Below are 17,490 nucleotides of genomic sequence, written 5' to 3'. Positions count from 1 at the left end.
GTGTTGTTTTTTGTTTTTTTTGTAATGAAAAAATGCAGAAGGCGGCTTTTATGAAAACAGTAAATAAAAAATTGCTTACCAACACACAAACCATTCACAAGTGCTAAATTGGGCTAAAATAGACAGTTCCTGGCTGAAGATTTGCCTCTCCCCGACGGGAGTCGCCTCTTCTCGTTCGCTACAAAGAATTGGCTCTTAGAGCCGGCTCGATCGCGAACGAAATCACCATCACAGACACAGAGCGCGAATTCCAGTGGAATTAATGTTGAAAGAGAGTGAGGTAAGATGAAGCTGCAAATCATTTAATATTAATCAACTGTTTCACGGTACAATTTGTTAAATGACCAACAGCTATATCCAGTGATGCAAACTACTCGATTATTTTTTTTTTCAAATATGGCCATTTTGAGAGAGAGAGAGAGATTGAAGTTGCTTGTGTGAATTGCTTGCATCTGTCTCTCTGTACAAACAATGAAGTTGAGTTTAGTTAAATAAAAAAACAGTGATTTTACCCCCGCGTTACTGAAAAAAATAATGTAGCAATTCAGTACCGATTAATATGTCACAGGACAGCACTGACAACAAGTTTATGAGCTCCTGAATGTTTCTGCTTGCACAGCGCAATCTCCGATCTCTGTGTTCAAGTGGTGTGTGTGTGTGCACATCAAATAAAGCAGCACATTAATATAGAACGGTGATTAAACTGTTTTAATGCACAATTGGCCTTGTTACACACACACATACAGTGGTGTTCAGTACGGTCATGTTGTACATCTGTTATTAAAGAACCTTGGAAAAGTTTAAAAAACAATTTATGAAAAAATGCTTCAGAAACTATTTGCATGAAAATCAAATATTGCTTTTTTATCTTATTTAAAAATGCTTACAGTGGTGTGAAAAAGTCTTGGCCCCCTTCCTGATTTTTTAATTTTTTGTATGTTTGTCACACTTTAATGTTTCAGATCACCAAACAAATTTAAATATTAATCAAAGATAACACAAGTAAACAACATGCAGTTTTAAATGAAAATTTTTATTATGAAGTGAAAACATAATCCAAACCCACATGGCCCAGTGTGAAAAAGTGCTTTTCCCCTCCTATTAAATCATGAAAGAACTGTGATTAACCACATTATTTTAGAAAGCCGAGTTAAATTTCACTAGCCAAACCCAGGCCTGATTACTGCCAGACCTGTTGAATCAAGAAATCACTTAAATAGAACCTGTCTGACAAAGTGAAGCATGTTTAAAGAGCAACACATCATTCCGCGATCTTAAGAAATTCATAAACAGATGAGAAACAAAATAGTTTACATGTCTCAGTCTGGAAAGGGTTATAAAGCCATTTCTAAGGCTTTGGGACTCCAGCAAACCATGGTCAGAGCCATTACTCACAAATGGAGAAAACTTGGAACAGTGGTGAACCTTCCCAGGAGTGGCCGGCCTACCAAAATTACTCCAAGAGCACAAAGACGACTCATCCAGGAGGTCATAAAAGAACCCAGAACAACATCTAAAGAACTGCAGGCCTCACTTGCCTCAATTAAGGTCAGTGTTCATGATTCAACAATAAGAGACTGGGCAAAAACAGCATCCATGGGAGAGTTCCAAGGCAAAAGCCATTGCTGACCAAAAAGAACACAAAGGCTTGTCTCACATTTGCCAAAAAATATCTTGATTATCCCCAAGACTTTTGGGCAAATATTCTGTGGACTGATGCAACAAAAGTTGAACTTTTTGGAAGGCGTGTGTCCCGTTACATCTAGCGTAAAACCAACACAGCATTTCATAAACAGAACATCATACCAACAGTCAAACATGGTGGTGGTAGTGTGATGGTCTGAGGATGCTTTGCAGCTTCAGAACCTGGATAACTTGCCATAATTGATGGAACCATGAATTCTGCACTCTATCAGAAAATCCTGAAGGAGAATGTCCGGCCATCAGTTTGTAACCTCAAGACTTGCAAACGCTTGATTGCAGTTGTTGCTAAAAAAGGGTGGCACAACCGGTTATTAGGTTTAGGGGGCAAGCACTTTTTCACATAGGGTATTGGCACACTGGTTAACCAGAAAAATTAAAATGGTATGTCATGTCGAAAAGTTTGCAAACCCCTGCTTTCAACAAAAATAGTTGCTACTAAATGCCAAGCCATACTTACCAATAGCAAAAGTCCTTAAGTTCTTGTGTTAGAAAAAAGCTAGAAAAGTATGAAACTTCTCTGAAATGATGCCAACTGTCAGCTAAAAAAAACAGCAGTATGTTAGATTGCTAATTAGAAAAAGGAAAAGAATCTATATAAATTTGCGGACCACACTAATTGACTGTTGTTGGACAACTAGTCAACCACTGCGACCCATTCCTGTAACTTCTTTTTTCAAACTACACAGATACATTTATATAATAACGAGCTGCAGAACTACCATCCATCGTATGAGACAAATGTAGGGTTCTCTCAGCTTGGGTTATCCCAGAACTGATGACTCTCCCTTTGACCCACATTTCTGGAGAAAAGAAGAGAAACAAAAAGAAAACGAAAACCCCAGCTGTTTCTGCTCTCTTTGCAGCCTTTGCAAGTGACAAGACACTTAACCTCTCCTCATTTGCATGATTTCCTGTTCACTTCCAGTGCCTAATAAAAGAATATTTGATACGGGAATGAAAAAGATTCTTCAATTTCACATTTTGGTGGAGCGAGGCATTTATCTAATTGCATGTTCTAATTCAACACTCGCAATACCGTGATAGCAGTTCAACTTTGGGGAGACACAAGGAATTCTTTTTTATAATATCATGATCTTAGTAGTGTGGGTTCACGTAAGATCACACTGGGAGCACACTATCATTAAAGCAAAACTTTCAAAAGAGCTCATATCATGTGCGCACAGTCTGACAGAACATGAAAAAGTCTTGTATTGTGCGCTTGTATATCAATTTGATGTGTCCCTACCATCCTTTTCAGTTGCTGTTCAACATCAAAGTCAAGATTACAGTACGGACACATCATTAGCCCAGAAGACATGGAGGGAGGAATCATTTAAGCACTGTTCTACAATCTAGTGAGCTGCCTCGCTGTCTACAGCCAACACAGGCAGCACCTAACCTCATATGTGCATGCTCTACATAGGCAGCGCACCATACCAAGAGTGTTGCATTTAGAAGACTTATGCTGCGTTCACGCCATGTCGTAATTACCGTAATTCTGAGATGACAACACGTGACTGTTCACGTCCTCGGACTGGGGATTATCTTCCGTATTTTAAAAAATCGAGTGAAATATATTTCTACACATGAAATATGAAAGCAAATAGACATATGATTATGACGATATATTTTCAGTATGTGTTTTGTATGCAGCTCATGGTATGTTTATGACAATAAGCAGTGTGGCATTAAACATACAAAGTATGTTTGTCTGCCTATTACAGAATCAAAATCAACTATAGATCACAATCGGAAGTTATTACAAGCACTCGATGATGGTTTAAAGTGGGTTTTAAGCAAAAACATTAATAATTAGTGTATATAAATTTTCAAATGTGGCTTATGCTACTTCTGTTTGTATTTTAAGTAGGGGTGTCAACGTTAACGCGTTAACACATGCGATTAATAAAAAAAATTGTAACGCGTTAATTTTTTTAAATGCAAATTAATCGTTTGATAAGGTTTGACCCCAACTTCTTCCCGTCATCGCAGCGCGGAAGGTTATCTATCATTGTGTGATGAGGGTACAGCGAATCAGTGTTGCCAGGGTAGCGGCACAAGTGGGCTATTTTGAAAATACAGTCACTGGAAAAAATTACAGAGCCGTGGGTTGCGGTTTTTTGGGCTACTTTTATAATGTACCGCGGCCGCCCAAAGTGTATATAGACAAATAAAAATTAAAATAGATCCTTTTACTAACGTGTATTATACTTGGAATGTATACCTGGCAACTTAAGAACAGAGAGGCGGTTGTAACATCATGAGTTTCAGCCAGAGAATACATGTTAAGGATTTTACACAGCAGAAATAAACATGACAACAGCAACTATAGATTATATAAGATAATAAACACACGATTACGATAGATATGGTCTGTATGTGATTTACTTGAGTTGAATGTGTACATCTGAAATGCTAATTTGTGCAGCGATATAAAAGGCTATAAATAGCATATTTTAACAACAATAAACGACCAAATTCCACATGTGATTGCAAAAGGAAGTTATTACAAACACTCAATGGTGGTTTGAACTGAGTTCTGAGTAAAAGTGTACTATTAATCTCATGAATTGTCTTATGAAGCTTGATGCTAATATTAGCTCTAATGCACCTGCAGAACAGGTCCAATTCTTCTTCATAATGCATTTTGTCAAAATACTTCACGTAAGGTCGCAAGAAATGTTTTGTTGTATTTATTTAGAAATACTTTTGATAATAGTTGGGTAAATGTATACTGAGATTGAAGCAATGTGGCTTGGTAGACATTTCATTGCCGGTTTAAAGGCTGATAATGGCTGAATAAAAACAAAAGAATAATGATAAAAGAATAATAAGGATTATCTCATACCTGGCGGAAGTGTGAAAGGTTCTGTTTCCTTAAACTAGCTTGTCATGCATTTCTTTTTCAACACATTTACTGGTAAATCCTAGTATTTTAAATTTGCGATTAATCATGATTAAATCACAGTCCATGACTGTGATTAACGCGATTAAATTTTTTAATCGATTGACAGCACTAATATTAAGATGTTTTCTTGTAAGCATTATAGATAGTTTGTGTTTCTGGCATAGAACCAAACTTTATTTATCTTAATGCAGTATATCGAGCAGCGGACGATATTAAATCCATATATGAGATACATATCTGAGGAAAAATGCATTGTTGGTTGGCACCACCTAGCGTGCAGGCGTGAATTAGCAGAAGGGGAACAATCACGCTCAGCGTGAAACGACCTTAATACTGTGCAAAGTTATAATAGCTCAATGATAAGCATTACAACAAAAACAAATCACCTAAAAATGAAAATTATTTACTTAAAGAAAAAAAAAGTCAAATTAGAGTAACTAAGTATGGAAGCTTGTTTCTGCCACAGGATAAAATAATACAAAAGGTAACTAAAACTTTATCTCAGAATTTAGAATTTTTCTCTTGATAAATTTGAAATTGCAATATATAAAGTCAGAATTGCAAGATATAAACTTGCGACTACAAATAAAAGTCAGAAATGTGAGATTTTTTTTTATTTTGAGATGTAAACTTTGAAAATTCTTGAAATTCTGTGATTATATCAAAGAAAAAGAAAAATAAATCATTTTTAAATTATTAAATAGATTTTTTTGCATTAAATTGTTTAATTTAATTTTCATTAATTTTTGAAAAATCACTCATTTACAAAGAACTACTTCAACCGATACTCATAAATAAAAAATTAAAAAATCACAATGGCATTTCTCTTGTTCGCCAACTTAGATTCATCTTATCACTAGAGCTGGTCATTCTGTGAAGGATACATGCAATCCTATCATAAAATGTGGCTAAAACTGCAAAACATTTGATTAAAAAGAAGGCAGGCAAGGAATTCCTATGCCTAACATCAAATTGGGAGCACATTTTCAATGCTTTAAAATCCAGCCTCCATAGGCAGCTCACTGGGTTTTCGAATGGAGAATTAGACTCGCATGTAGTCACCTCTATTTTTTCTAGTATTATTTCTTGCAGCAACGGAGAGAGAGAAAGCAAGATAGACAGCAAATGGGGAAATTTGCAACAATAGTGCTGCTCGGTGCATCCAACAAGGAGCCATAATAGACCCAGCACACGCAGCATGATCCGGCCGCATAAAACTCTTTATTAGGCATCCGTTTGGGGTTTCTCTGAGGCTTTCACTCCTGTGGGAACACACTACCACACACAGATATGACTGATACTGTAATACCGCAATGCAATGACGAGCTGGGAGAGCTGTGACTGCTGATCTGTGAAGATGAGCATGTTTGTCAAATCCATTAAAGAGATGCAGAGCACAATCAAAAAGGTTTGCAACCAACTGTTGCTGGGTGTGCATCACCCAGTTATCTGGATTTATCGAAAGGGCTGAGAAGCAAACAACCCACACAGGAATTTTGATAAATGCTTCGCATTTCAGCTCCTGTAAGGCACACTTTTACTTTGCATATGAGAGCCGTGCTACCACACTAAAGTTACTGCATGGAAAAACCTTACAATGTTCATCTGATGCAAGCTGTTAATGAAATGATGTAGAGATAATTGAAATTCCCACCAAACTGCAGAAAAAACTGTGAAATTATAGACACAGGCTGTTCAAACATATGACAGCATCCCACAGAGGGATGTCATGTCATTCATCACACACATGCTAATAGTCTGCAGAAGCGAAGGAACAACTGCATTGCAATATTTCAATTTTTTATTTTTTTTTTAATTAGGAAATTTTTGGGTCCCTTCTAAACCCTCCAGGGGCTTGGGTTGTCTGCAGATCCAACGCATCACTGCACAGATAACTGTGTTTTGTTTTGGGTTTTTTGACACTGAAAATATTAACAGTCCTTTTTCCTCCACAAAATCATTCATGTTTATGTATCTGACTTTAAATAGGTGGTTTTATCCCGTTACAAGTTTTAAAAAGTTTTTAAAAAACCACCAAGTATATAAAAATGGCACATTTCGTTAAACATGCTATAGTATGAGAACACTGCCTTACCGTCATTGCCTTGGCTGCCTTCTCTTTTCAGCATTTGGACAGCTGCAACATACTTCTTCAGCTGGACCTTCAGAACCTCATTTTCTCTAAAATAGTCAAAATAAAATTATCATAAAAGAGATTAAATGTGCATAGAAGCTGGTGAGTTCAACAAGTAGCTAGTTTATATTAAAAAAGAGAGAAACATCATGTGGAGTTATTTTACAATAGATAAAGGCAAAGCATAACATGCTATTAATTAAAATATGATAACTTTGACGGAGTACATTTCTAATTAAAAGTTGTTTTAAGTTTCATCATGTTCTATAATTGTTAATAAATGATTAAAAATATATATTTTAAAAAATTTTATCAGGGATGTCCGGATTAGGTTTTCTGCACCCACAATCTGATCCAAGTCATTGAATATTGAGTACACTCGTATTTTTCTATTGCTTAGTGCACACTACAAGTATAATAAAGTTATTAAAATCAATCCAATTTATACAGGAATCAGCAGATAGTTTCTCATGGCCACGGGCACAAATGTAAAAAAATAAAAAATAAAAATGACAATTAATACAGTGTGTATAGTGTATATGTATGCATACATATATACAAATAGGCATTGGTAGATGTAAACATGTTACAATGGTAGATATTGTAAACAGACTGTGTGGTCAAAATTATGAATATGGGACTACTGATATAAATGTCTTGTATTTTATATGTACAATAAGCAGAATAATTGCAACATGAAGGAAAAAGTGGAATTAAAGGGGTGGTTGATTGAAATTTCACTTTTTTAACATTAGTTGGAGTGTAATGTTGGTGTTTGAGCATAAATGATATCTGCAAAGTTACGACACTGAAAGTTCAATGCAAACGGAGATATCGTCTTTTAAAATTATGAAAGTTTAATGCCTACAAAAACGGCTCGTAGGGACAACAACGAGTTACTTCCCAGGTTTGTGATGTCAAAAACACAGATAAACCCCGCCCCCGGGAACACGCAACAAAGGCGGGGAGAGGCCATGCTGCGCTGCTTAGAGAATAGGAAGAGAGAATAGGAAGAGAGCCGTGCTTGCACAGGTTCTGCGCAATCCTCTTCATTAATATTCTCTGGGTCTCAGTCGGGCTCAAATTGATAAGCAATACTGACGTTTTGTTTACAAAACACCATTGTTTACAATACAACACCAAAGCACATGCACTGAGCTGAGGGGAGTGACATTTAGACGCGCTCTAGGCGGTTTAGCAAATAACCAATCTGAGCTCATTGCGTATTTCTGAGGGAGGGGCTTCATTAAACCAGGAAATCATTAGAGCGTTAATTGGAGAAGGGACAGAGCAGTGTAGAATAAAGATAAATTATGTGAAAAATAATGCGTTTTTTTTTTTAAACGAAGCATTAACACATGCTAGACTGCACCCCATAAAGACAATCAAGCCTAGAAAACAACCAGTCAACCACCCCAGTTAAACAAGACGCAACCCATAGCAACACATTATGACAACAACATCTGATGGCAAATTAAAGTAAATGGTAAATAAATGACTTTCGAGTGAAACACCGGCCCCTGCGTCAACAGCACCACACGCATTCGTTATGGTACTCTAATGAATGCGGATCAAAAACTGACACGGAAGAGAAGAAATTGTTGAATAAAGTCATTATTTTGACTTTATTCAAAAAAAGTATTCTTGTAGCTTCAGAAAATTACAGTTGAACCACTGATGTCACATGGACTATTTTTAGCAATGTCCTTACTACCTTTCTGGGCCTTGAACGTGGCTGTCTATGCAGGGTCAGACAGCTCTCAGATTTCATCTAAAATATCTTAATTTGTGTTCTGAAGATGAACAAAGGTCTTATGGTTTTGGAACGACATGAGGGTGAGTAATTATTGACAGAATTTAATTTTTTTTGGTGAACTGTCCCTTTAACTGCACTTAACATGATTAATTGCTATTAAATCACAGAAAACTCTGAGATTTTTTTTTTTACATTTTTATTGATTCACAGCCTCAATTAAAATAAAACTCCACCACTATCTGTAATAAAAGCTTGCATATTCCATAACATTAAACAGAACTGCTCCACAGAAACAAATTATTCATTTAGGAATTACAGGAAAATAATGCATAAAAGGATATGCTAACATCATCCAACACTATCCTGACATTCAGGATGTATGTGCAGTATGCATTAGGAGCCCACTGAGAGACTCCCACAGCAAGCCCCCCACTGAATTCAATTCCAGGAACTGCTTTACACAAAGTTTAATAAGGCTGTTCTGGGGAGCGAGATGTGTGCGCGCGTGTATGCGTGCTTGCTTACAAGCCTTGTTACTGGTGGTTTGGGAAAATCAATCAGAATCAATCCAGGTTGTGTTACTGTGAAAAACATCCCTTTCTATCCCTCCAGGACGCCTTTTGTAACTCACTTATCACTGACCATTTTATACCCTTCAATAGACGGAGAGAATGAAGGAGATCCAAAGGCGTCTGGCAGGCTCTCAAAGGAGGGGACTCGGCCGTTTTTCACACCGGCGAGCTGCGCACGATTCCGCGGCGATTTAATTAAAGTTAATAAGAGACAGCTTCTCTATGGGGAGGACTCGGCAAGTCAGGTGTGCCACATTGATCTTTTCCATTGCCCCTGCAGAGCGAGCCACAGTATGCACACATGCCAGTGGATTCATATTAAAAGACTAACATCCAGCACAAGAGGGGGACCACTGGTCTCCCTCTGAAGGGCTTATGGGTCATATAGTGCTCTACTTAATGAGTGCCACCTTGAACAGACACATAATGTCATTCTCTCCAAAGTAATTGTTGCATTAGTCTAAAAGGTCTAGAATTAATGCGCATGTATGAATCATTTATCCATACCACAAAAAGGTCACTGTTCTTAATACACCAGGTCAGTGTTTTCTCACTGTAACAGTAGTTTGAATTAAACCATTTAACTTAAACACACCTGTGAGATAAAATTACCTAACATACAATTTCTTTTTGTATTCAAAAACACTCTGCTATATGTACCATACATGTACTGATGTACACACAGAAGAGAAAAGTTTCGTTTAAAAACCTCTTCCTCAATGAATTCCCTAAATGTAAGTCCAGTAATGAAATTGGATCATAGAAAAACTAATAAAAAAATGAGCTAAAAAGGATTTGCTATACAACCTCTCTGGTTACAGAATTCAAAGTTCCAAGGAACCATAATGCCCATCAATCATAAAATTCAATAATGTATTCTATAAAATTATATTTGTAGTTGTATGTGTTTTCTGTTTTTTTTATGAACACAGCAGAAAGTTCCCCAGAACTTAAATTAATTTATATAATGTATTCTTTACACTTAATAATAGTTTATTATGAATTTTGGCTTCTTTAACTTCCTGATGCATGAACTATAAAATCACAGATGAACAATTAGTCTTATAATCTTTAAGAATATATATAATTTGCATAACATTGTTTAATTAAAATATCCCGCGCATCAAGAAATTTGAATCATATTTATTTTAATAATTAAAAGTCACCATATATCTCAAAAATTGCCCAAATGAACAACATGCCCTCTGGATTAAACTACAATAAACACATAAAATCAATAAAACAATAAATGATTAATACCTAAATAAAAGTGTTCCTTATGATCTCATTCAATTAAAAATATTTGTATTTTTATTAAATCATAAAAATTAGAAAAAACACAAAAAAACAACTAAGTAATTGTAAAATAAAAAAAATTAAAATAAAACCTTTACTAACGTAGTAGTTTGGGAATCCCTGTTCTAGAGGTATGTGGTGCCTCACCAACTTAAATCAACCATGCTGAGCACAAAAATATATTTAGCTGAAATCCACAGATGCTCCTTCAGCACTGCAAATGTCCCTAGACATGACTATGCATGACAGCAGTCTAGATGCCCTTCCCAGAACCCATTTCCATCTCCCTAAGGCTACAGGTAAATAAAATGTCAAACACAGCACCAGCATTATGCAGCAGCTGCTATTATCTTAAGTGTTACAAAATGTGACGATTACTGAGCCAAAACAGAGGTCAAATATAATCCAATGCCAATCAGAAGAGAACATTCTCCAAAACTAAACGCAACGGTAAATACAAAAGGCCTGTCTGGCGGCCCCTTCAGATAGATTAATAAATTGACTTGTAAACAAGGCCAACCCTGTGTCAGTTTGTCTAAACAGGCTGATGAAGAGCAAGTGGAGCGATGCACCATCCAGACATGGTGCAGATGTCACCAGCATGATACTGAGTGTGGTTTTCTCCCCCATAATCCTCTCTTTGACACAGCGTCATACTGACAAGCCTGCCTCCTGCTCTCGGCCGCTGTCTTCCTACTGAGCTAAATTAATTTGTTCATTCACTCCCCACATTATCCCCCTGAGGAACCACTACATTAGAGCTGATGAAATGCTCACAAAAGCAAGATGTCTCTCCCAATAATACAGCAGCACTTCAGGAAGACAAAAACCCTGGCAGCTCCGCAGCGTTCGGTGAAGTATTATTCTGACTGTCAGACGCTGCCACAACCATCCCTTTGTCTGTTTCTGCTCGTCCGGCCGAACCTGGACGTGACGGCGTGGGAGAGCTTTGTGTTGACAGGAGCCTGAGTGTGAGTGTGAGAGCATTTTGGCCTCTGGATCCTGCTTCTTAAATACTGCCCAGTGAGTCAGGCTGAATCGATGGAGCTAAGCCCAAGAGCACGGCTCACAGGTGCTTCCTCTGAGCGCACAGCCGCACCGAGCGTTTCCACACCTTATTTTTAGTCTCTATTGACTGGAACAGATTAGGTTTGAGACAGAAAAACTGACTGGACTCTTAACATTTGAGTTTGCAAGACTCTGAGACAGGAAGCAACAAGATGTTAGAAAAACATGTTTTACTTAAGTAGTGGTAATCAATTTGATGACGCTGATACTTGAAGTGAATAAAGTAATACACAAAATGCTTAATGGTTTCTGATCATCTTATAGCGAATAACTGCAACAGTGTTAACATGTCATTCTTTAGTTAGTCTCAGCAATAGATCTCTTCTGACATTGATTTTCACCATAGGCGTTTAAAAAAATGCTTTAACAAAGAGTTAGAAGCCTTACTTAAAAGACCAAATCACAAAATCATATCACTTGATTTAGCCATGAAGAAAGTATTTTAAAAATGTAATAAAAAATGTATAATTACTACACAAGGACTGCAAATAATGTACACTTCCATTTAAAAATTTGTGGACATAATATGTGTGTGTATACAGTGCTGCTTGAAAGTTTGTGAACCCTTTAGAATTGTCTATATTTCTGCATAAATATGACCCAAAACATCATCAGATTTTCATATAAGTCCTGAAAGTAGACAAAGAGAACTAAGTGAGAGAAAAATACCGTATTGACCCGAATATAAGACAATGTTTTTTCCTTGGAAATACATCTGAAAAAAACGCGTTTGTCTTATATTCAGGGTCTAGACTTTGACATGTCAATAATACACCCACAACAATTGGTTGGCGGTAAAAACACATAAAACGAGTGTGCCATGAAATATGTAATGTAATGTGTGTTGTAAAGATCGCGAATGAAAACAAATGAAAAAGAAAAGCTTACAGCAGCATGATCGTGACTGTCATGTTAGCCTGATGGGAACAAACTTCCTCTGTAAGTGATTTTAAAACATAAGACAGTACCCAGATTTGAAGACTATAATAAGATTTCACATCTACTGATAATAACATTTTGGTAGGCTACTATGAGTTGGATAGCCTAATTGTTATATAATTCAGATGGGCTACCTGTTATTTCAATGGTATATCAAAATTTTCCAATGTCATTGTTGGTACATTTTACCAGTATTTACCATACTTTCAAAACAAAAATTAGAATTGGAAAAATATGCAATATGAAAATAATTTAAGAATAAATGTGTTTTACAGAGAGAGAAAAAAAAAAAAACAAGATTTGGTTTTCAAAAAGCCTTTTTCCAACAGGTACATCTGGAAAAGGGGGATTGTCTTATAATCAGGGTTGTCTTATATTCGGGACAATACGGTATTTTTTTTGTCATTTATTTAGAAAAATGATCCAGTGTTACATATCTGTGCGTTGCAAAACTATGTGAATCTTTGGTTTCAGTATCTGGTGTGAACCCCTTTTGCTGCAGTAACTGAAGGTAAAGTTTCTTGTAAATGCTGATCAGTCCTGCACAATAACATGTAGGAGTTTTAGCCCATTCCTTAGTGCAGAACCACTTCAAATCTGTGATGTTGGTGGGTTTCCTCCAATAAACTGCTTGCTTATGTCCTTCCACAACATTTTAATTGGATTAAGGTCTGGACTTTGACTCAGCCATTCCAAAACATTAACTTTGTCCTTTAACCATTCTTTGGTAGAATGACTTGTGTGCTTGGGGTTGTTGTCTTGCTGCATGACCCACGTTCTCTTGAGACTCTGTTCTTAAACAGATGTCCTGACGTTTTGCTTTAGAATTTGCTGGTATAATTCAGAAATCATTGTTCCATCAAAGATGGCAGGCTGTCCTGGCCAAGATGCAGCAAAGCAGGCTCAAGCCATGATACTACCACCACCATGTTTCACAGATGGGATGAGATTCTTAAGCTGGAATGCAGTGTGTTCTTTTCTCCGAACATAATAGCTTCTCATTTAAACCAATAAGTTCTATTTTGGTTTCATCCGTCCATTAAACCTTTCTCCAATAGTCCTCTGGCTTGTCCTCATGATCTTTAGCAAGCAATTTTCTTTTTGGAGAACAGTGGCTTTCTTCTTGCAACTCTGCCATGCACACCATGGTTGCTCAGTGTTCTCCTGATAGTGGGCTCATGAACATTAACATTAGCCAATGTGAGAAAGGCCTTTAGTTGCTTAGAAGTTACCCTGGGAACTTTTGCAACCTCGCAGACTATTACACGTTCTGCTTTGGAGTGATCTTTGTTGGTCGACCACTTCTCGGGAAGGTAACAGTGGTCTTGAATTTCCTCCATTTGTGGATTTGTGTAGTCCAAACTCTTTAGAGATGGTTTTGTAACCTTTTCTAGTAATCTCCTCTGTTCGTGACATGATTCACTTCCACAAACATGATCAGACTTTGATAGATCCCTGTTCTTTGAATAAAACAGGTCACATACTGACATTTGATAGTCATTGCACTGACTGAAAACACCTCTGCACAGATGGACTCTAATTTCACCTTTAAATTAACTGCTAATCCAAGAGATTCGCATACTTTTGCCACTCACAGATATGCAATATTGGATCATTTTCCTGAATAAATAAATAACAAAGAAAATATTTTTGTCTCATTTATTTGATTGGGTTCTCTTTGTCTACTTTCAGGACTTGTGCGAAAATCTGATTATGTTTTGGGTCATATTTATGCAGAAATATAGAAAATTCTAAAGGGTTCACAAACTTTCAAAACAGCACTGTGTGCGTATATATATATATATATATATATATATATATATATATGGGTGTGTGTTTTTTTATTATTAATTAATATTTATAGAAAACAACTGTTTTCAATATATATTTCAGTATAAATGTTTCAATATATATAGATAATAATAATATGTTTAAGCCTGGAGTAATAGCTCATCTTTTATTGTTCATCAATGGTTCAGCTAAATGACATTTTAAAATATACCGAAATAGAAAACTGTTAGTTTAAACTGAAATAATATTTCGCAATATGGCTGTTTTTACTGTATTTTTGTTCAAATATGTGCAGCCTCAGGAAGCAAAAGACACCTCAGTCAAACACATCAGAAAATCCTAAACCCAAACATTTGAATGGCAGAATCATTAGAATCAGTGGGGATTTTTAACATTTTAACATATTTTCTGAAAACACTGCCAACATTTAAGCTCTAACACAACAACATTCCATATTACGAAATGCTAACATTAGTCCGCTATCAGCCTGTAGCTACTCTCCAAAACACACAAAAGCTCTGCATGCACTGATTCTATTTTTCTCTCCAAACTTCTCTAACTGGTATATCTCTCATTGGGATCACGATACATCACTGAAAATTCAAGTGTTAAACATACATAAAATCAAAACAAAGTGACAAATGTCCTCATATACTGTTGTTTGGCAACCTCAAAGCTCAAGTATATGAATTTTGTGGCATCGAATGTATGAATGTTTTGTTTCAAGTAACAAGTTAGTGAGATAACTGAAAAAACGGCCAGGAAGCAAATAGGCTACATTTGGTCTGATGGAAAATCTGGCCTCAAAATAAATTTTGATTATTTCTTTGCTATTATTGTGCAACATTTACTTAGACTGCTGAACAGTTATTTGAAGTAGCGAGAGGTCTATTACTGCGATATCACCAATTTCAGACTTTCTCACCCCTAAACTACAAAAACCACAGTGCTTCTCATGTAGGTCAGATAGCTGCTATCCGTCTAAGTAGGTGGTGTTTGGCTTAAAATGCAATGTGGACTAGAGTTTAGGCTGATAGTCGGCCTGTCAGACTACTGTTCAGTTAGTCTCTAGGGACTTTACCTCATGAGAGCTTGGACTTTGGCTGCATGTCTCTCCTCTAGTTCAGCCAGTCTCTTCTTCAAGCTGTCCACCTCCTGCCTCAGCCCAGCCGAGTGCTCCATCTCTCCATCCAGGAGACTGCGCAGAGATCTGTGCCAGAGTAGAACAACAGTAAGACACACACACACACACACCTGACCCACTTTTCCTCAGCTGTCTTTAATGACTACAAGTGCACGTGATATTATTTAATGTGCACATCATGGCACTTTTCACAATTAGGGTACAAAAAAGGCCTGTTACTCACTGAAACTCAAGGGTTTTGTTTTGTTTTGGTTTGGGTTTTTTTCAATAAAATGGTCAGCGAAATCTCAAAATTATAACATTATATACTTAGGTCACAATGCAAGTTATTTTCTATTTGTGGTTTGCAATTTTTTGTATTGGCTGAATATAGTAAAAAACCATGATATAGACAATTACGTTAAAATATCAGCTCACCAACCCTGCATTTATTTGATTAAAAAATACAGAAAAAAACAGCAATATTATAAAATGTTAATACAGAAATCATTCTAATATGCTAGCATTCCGCTCAAGAAACATTTCTTATTATTATTAGTTAAAAACAGTTGTACTGCTTAGCATTTTTGTGGAAACTGATACCTTTTTCAGGATTCTCTCATGAATAGAAAATTCAAAAGAACAGCATTTATTTGAAATAGTACAGATACATTTTTACTAATTTTACTTAAAAGAATACTGTTACTTTTAATCAATTCAATGCATTTTTGCTAAAAAAATAAAATACTGACCCCATTTTTAAAAAAAAGTGTTGGTTTTGTTACTTCAGCAATACATATTGCATAAAAATATTGATATCAACTAATTAAAAGTAAACTTAAATTAATAAAATGCATGAATAATTATTATAATAGCAGTTTTTAGTGCAAGGATCTGAATAACAGTTATGTTGGATTCCCAAGTCAACACCAAGGCAGGATAAGCCACAATCATCAGAACGAATTTCTGAAAATTGTTCAAATCATTCCAACCCAAAAGAATTCTTTAATAACAGATTTCTACACAAATTTGTTAAGATCGTATTTCACGAACGAAAAATGTCTGTCCATAATGATCAGTGCAATCAGCAAAATCTTACGTGTTCTGCTCAGTGAGTTCATCTTTCCTGTTCATCATGGCCACAATGGCTTGCCGCAGTTCAGCTAAGGAGAAAAAAAAAATCAATGTTATAAGGGAATCAAAACCTACTCAAAATGAACAATGGCTTTTGTCCTCACCCAACTCAGAAAAAAACATGACTTCTGAACAATAAGACTCAATATCTCAGTGGGATTTAATGTCCCACACCTGTCTTCATTCTTTCAATAAGGGTTACTGTTTTATACCACTGACATTTTCATTTGTGTAGCACCACAGAACTAATAAAGAGAACTATGCGAGGCTTAAAATACCAGCCCGACATTAATTTCTTTAAAATGAAGGTGATGTGAAAGGGTAAGGCATTTATAACACAGCCGTAAGGGGAGCCTCTGCAGATTTTGTCTCAAAACACATTAGCCTGTGAATAATCCGAGTGAAACATAAAGCTCTGACTGGGAAGCATTATTATAGCACTTCAAAACACTATGGAAAAATCGGCAACACTCGGTACTGTCTAAATCAAGAATGGCGAGTGAAAAGGAGAGAGAGAGAGAGAGAGAGAGAGAGAGAGTCAGTTTCTTTGTTGTTGCACTCTGAAAGCTGGATAACCTGGCACTGGCTAACCTAGATAACCCCAACAACACGGCTCCGAAAGACAAAGTCTGAACGCTCCTATCAGTCCATTATCATTTAATGAATCTCAGAGGAACCGCAGGCTTGGACGGAGCCATCTATATAAACCTGGCTGGTCTGATCCACATTTAACAAGCTTAAAGTACTTTCAGCAAAAGAAAGTCAAAGATGTCTTTGTTATTTTTTTGAAGAACAACATTGGTATCTTTGAACAGTGATATAGCTCAATTACTGTCTCTCTAAGAGAAAAAGCTTTATCAGACCACCAGAGATCAATTTGGCAGCCATAGGCGTAATCAGAAACCGCTTCACTTATGTGCAATGTCCCTTTCAAAAACTAATTCCAGAAAATGGTTACAACAAAAGTCTTTTTTTCAGTCTGGTTACTGTAATAAATCTGGCCAAGTTATACACTGAGGACATGAGTTGTTGAAAAAGGGATAGAAATTAGATTACAAAAAAAAC

At 36.3% G+C, this 17,490-nt stretch overlaps 1 protein-coding gene across 3 annotated transcripts in view; it reads right to left on the bottom strand.

The window, feature by feature from the left end:
- snx29 (sorting nexin 29) overlaps positions 1-17,490 on the bottom strand; it is a 152,465-nt gene that overhangs the window by 117,895 nt on the left and 17,080 nt on the right. For all 3 annotated transcript variants that reach the window (XM_058792899.1, XM_058792900.1, XM_058792901.1), the window contains exons 12-14: positions 16,391-16,454; positions 15,250-15,378; positions 6,708-6,793 (exon numbers count right to left, since the gene is read on the bottom strand). In XM_058792899.1, the coding sequence (XP_058648882.1) occupies positions 6,708-6,793; positions 15,250-15,378; positions 16,391-16,454 (279 nt within the window). The remainder of the gene's footprint in view (positions 1-6,707; positions 6,794-15,249; positions 15,379-16,390; positions 16,455-17,490) is intronic.

This window comes from Onychostoma macrolepis, chromosome 12, assembly GCF_012432095.1.
Source record: "Onychostoma macrolepis isolate SWU-2019 chromosome 12, ASM1243209v1, whole genome shotgun sequence".
NCBI lineage: Eukaryota > Metazoa > Chordata > Actinopteri > Cypriniformes > Cyprinidae > Onychostoma > Onychostoma macrolepis.
The sequence above is the reverse complement of the archived record's forward strand: the minus strand, read 5'-3'. Positions and strand labels throughout refer to the sequence as shown.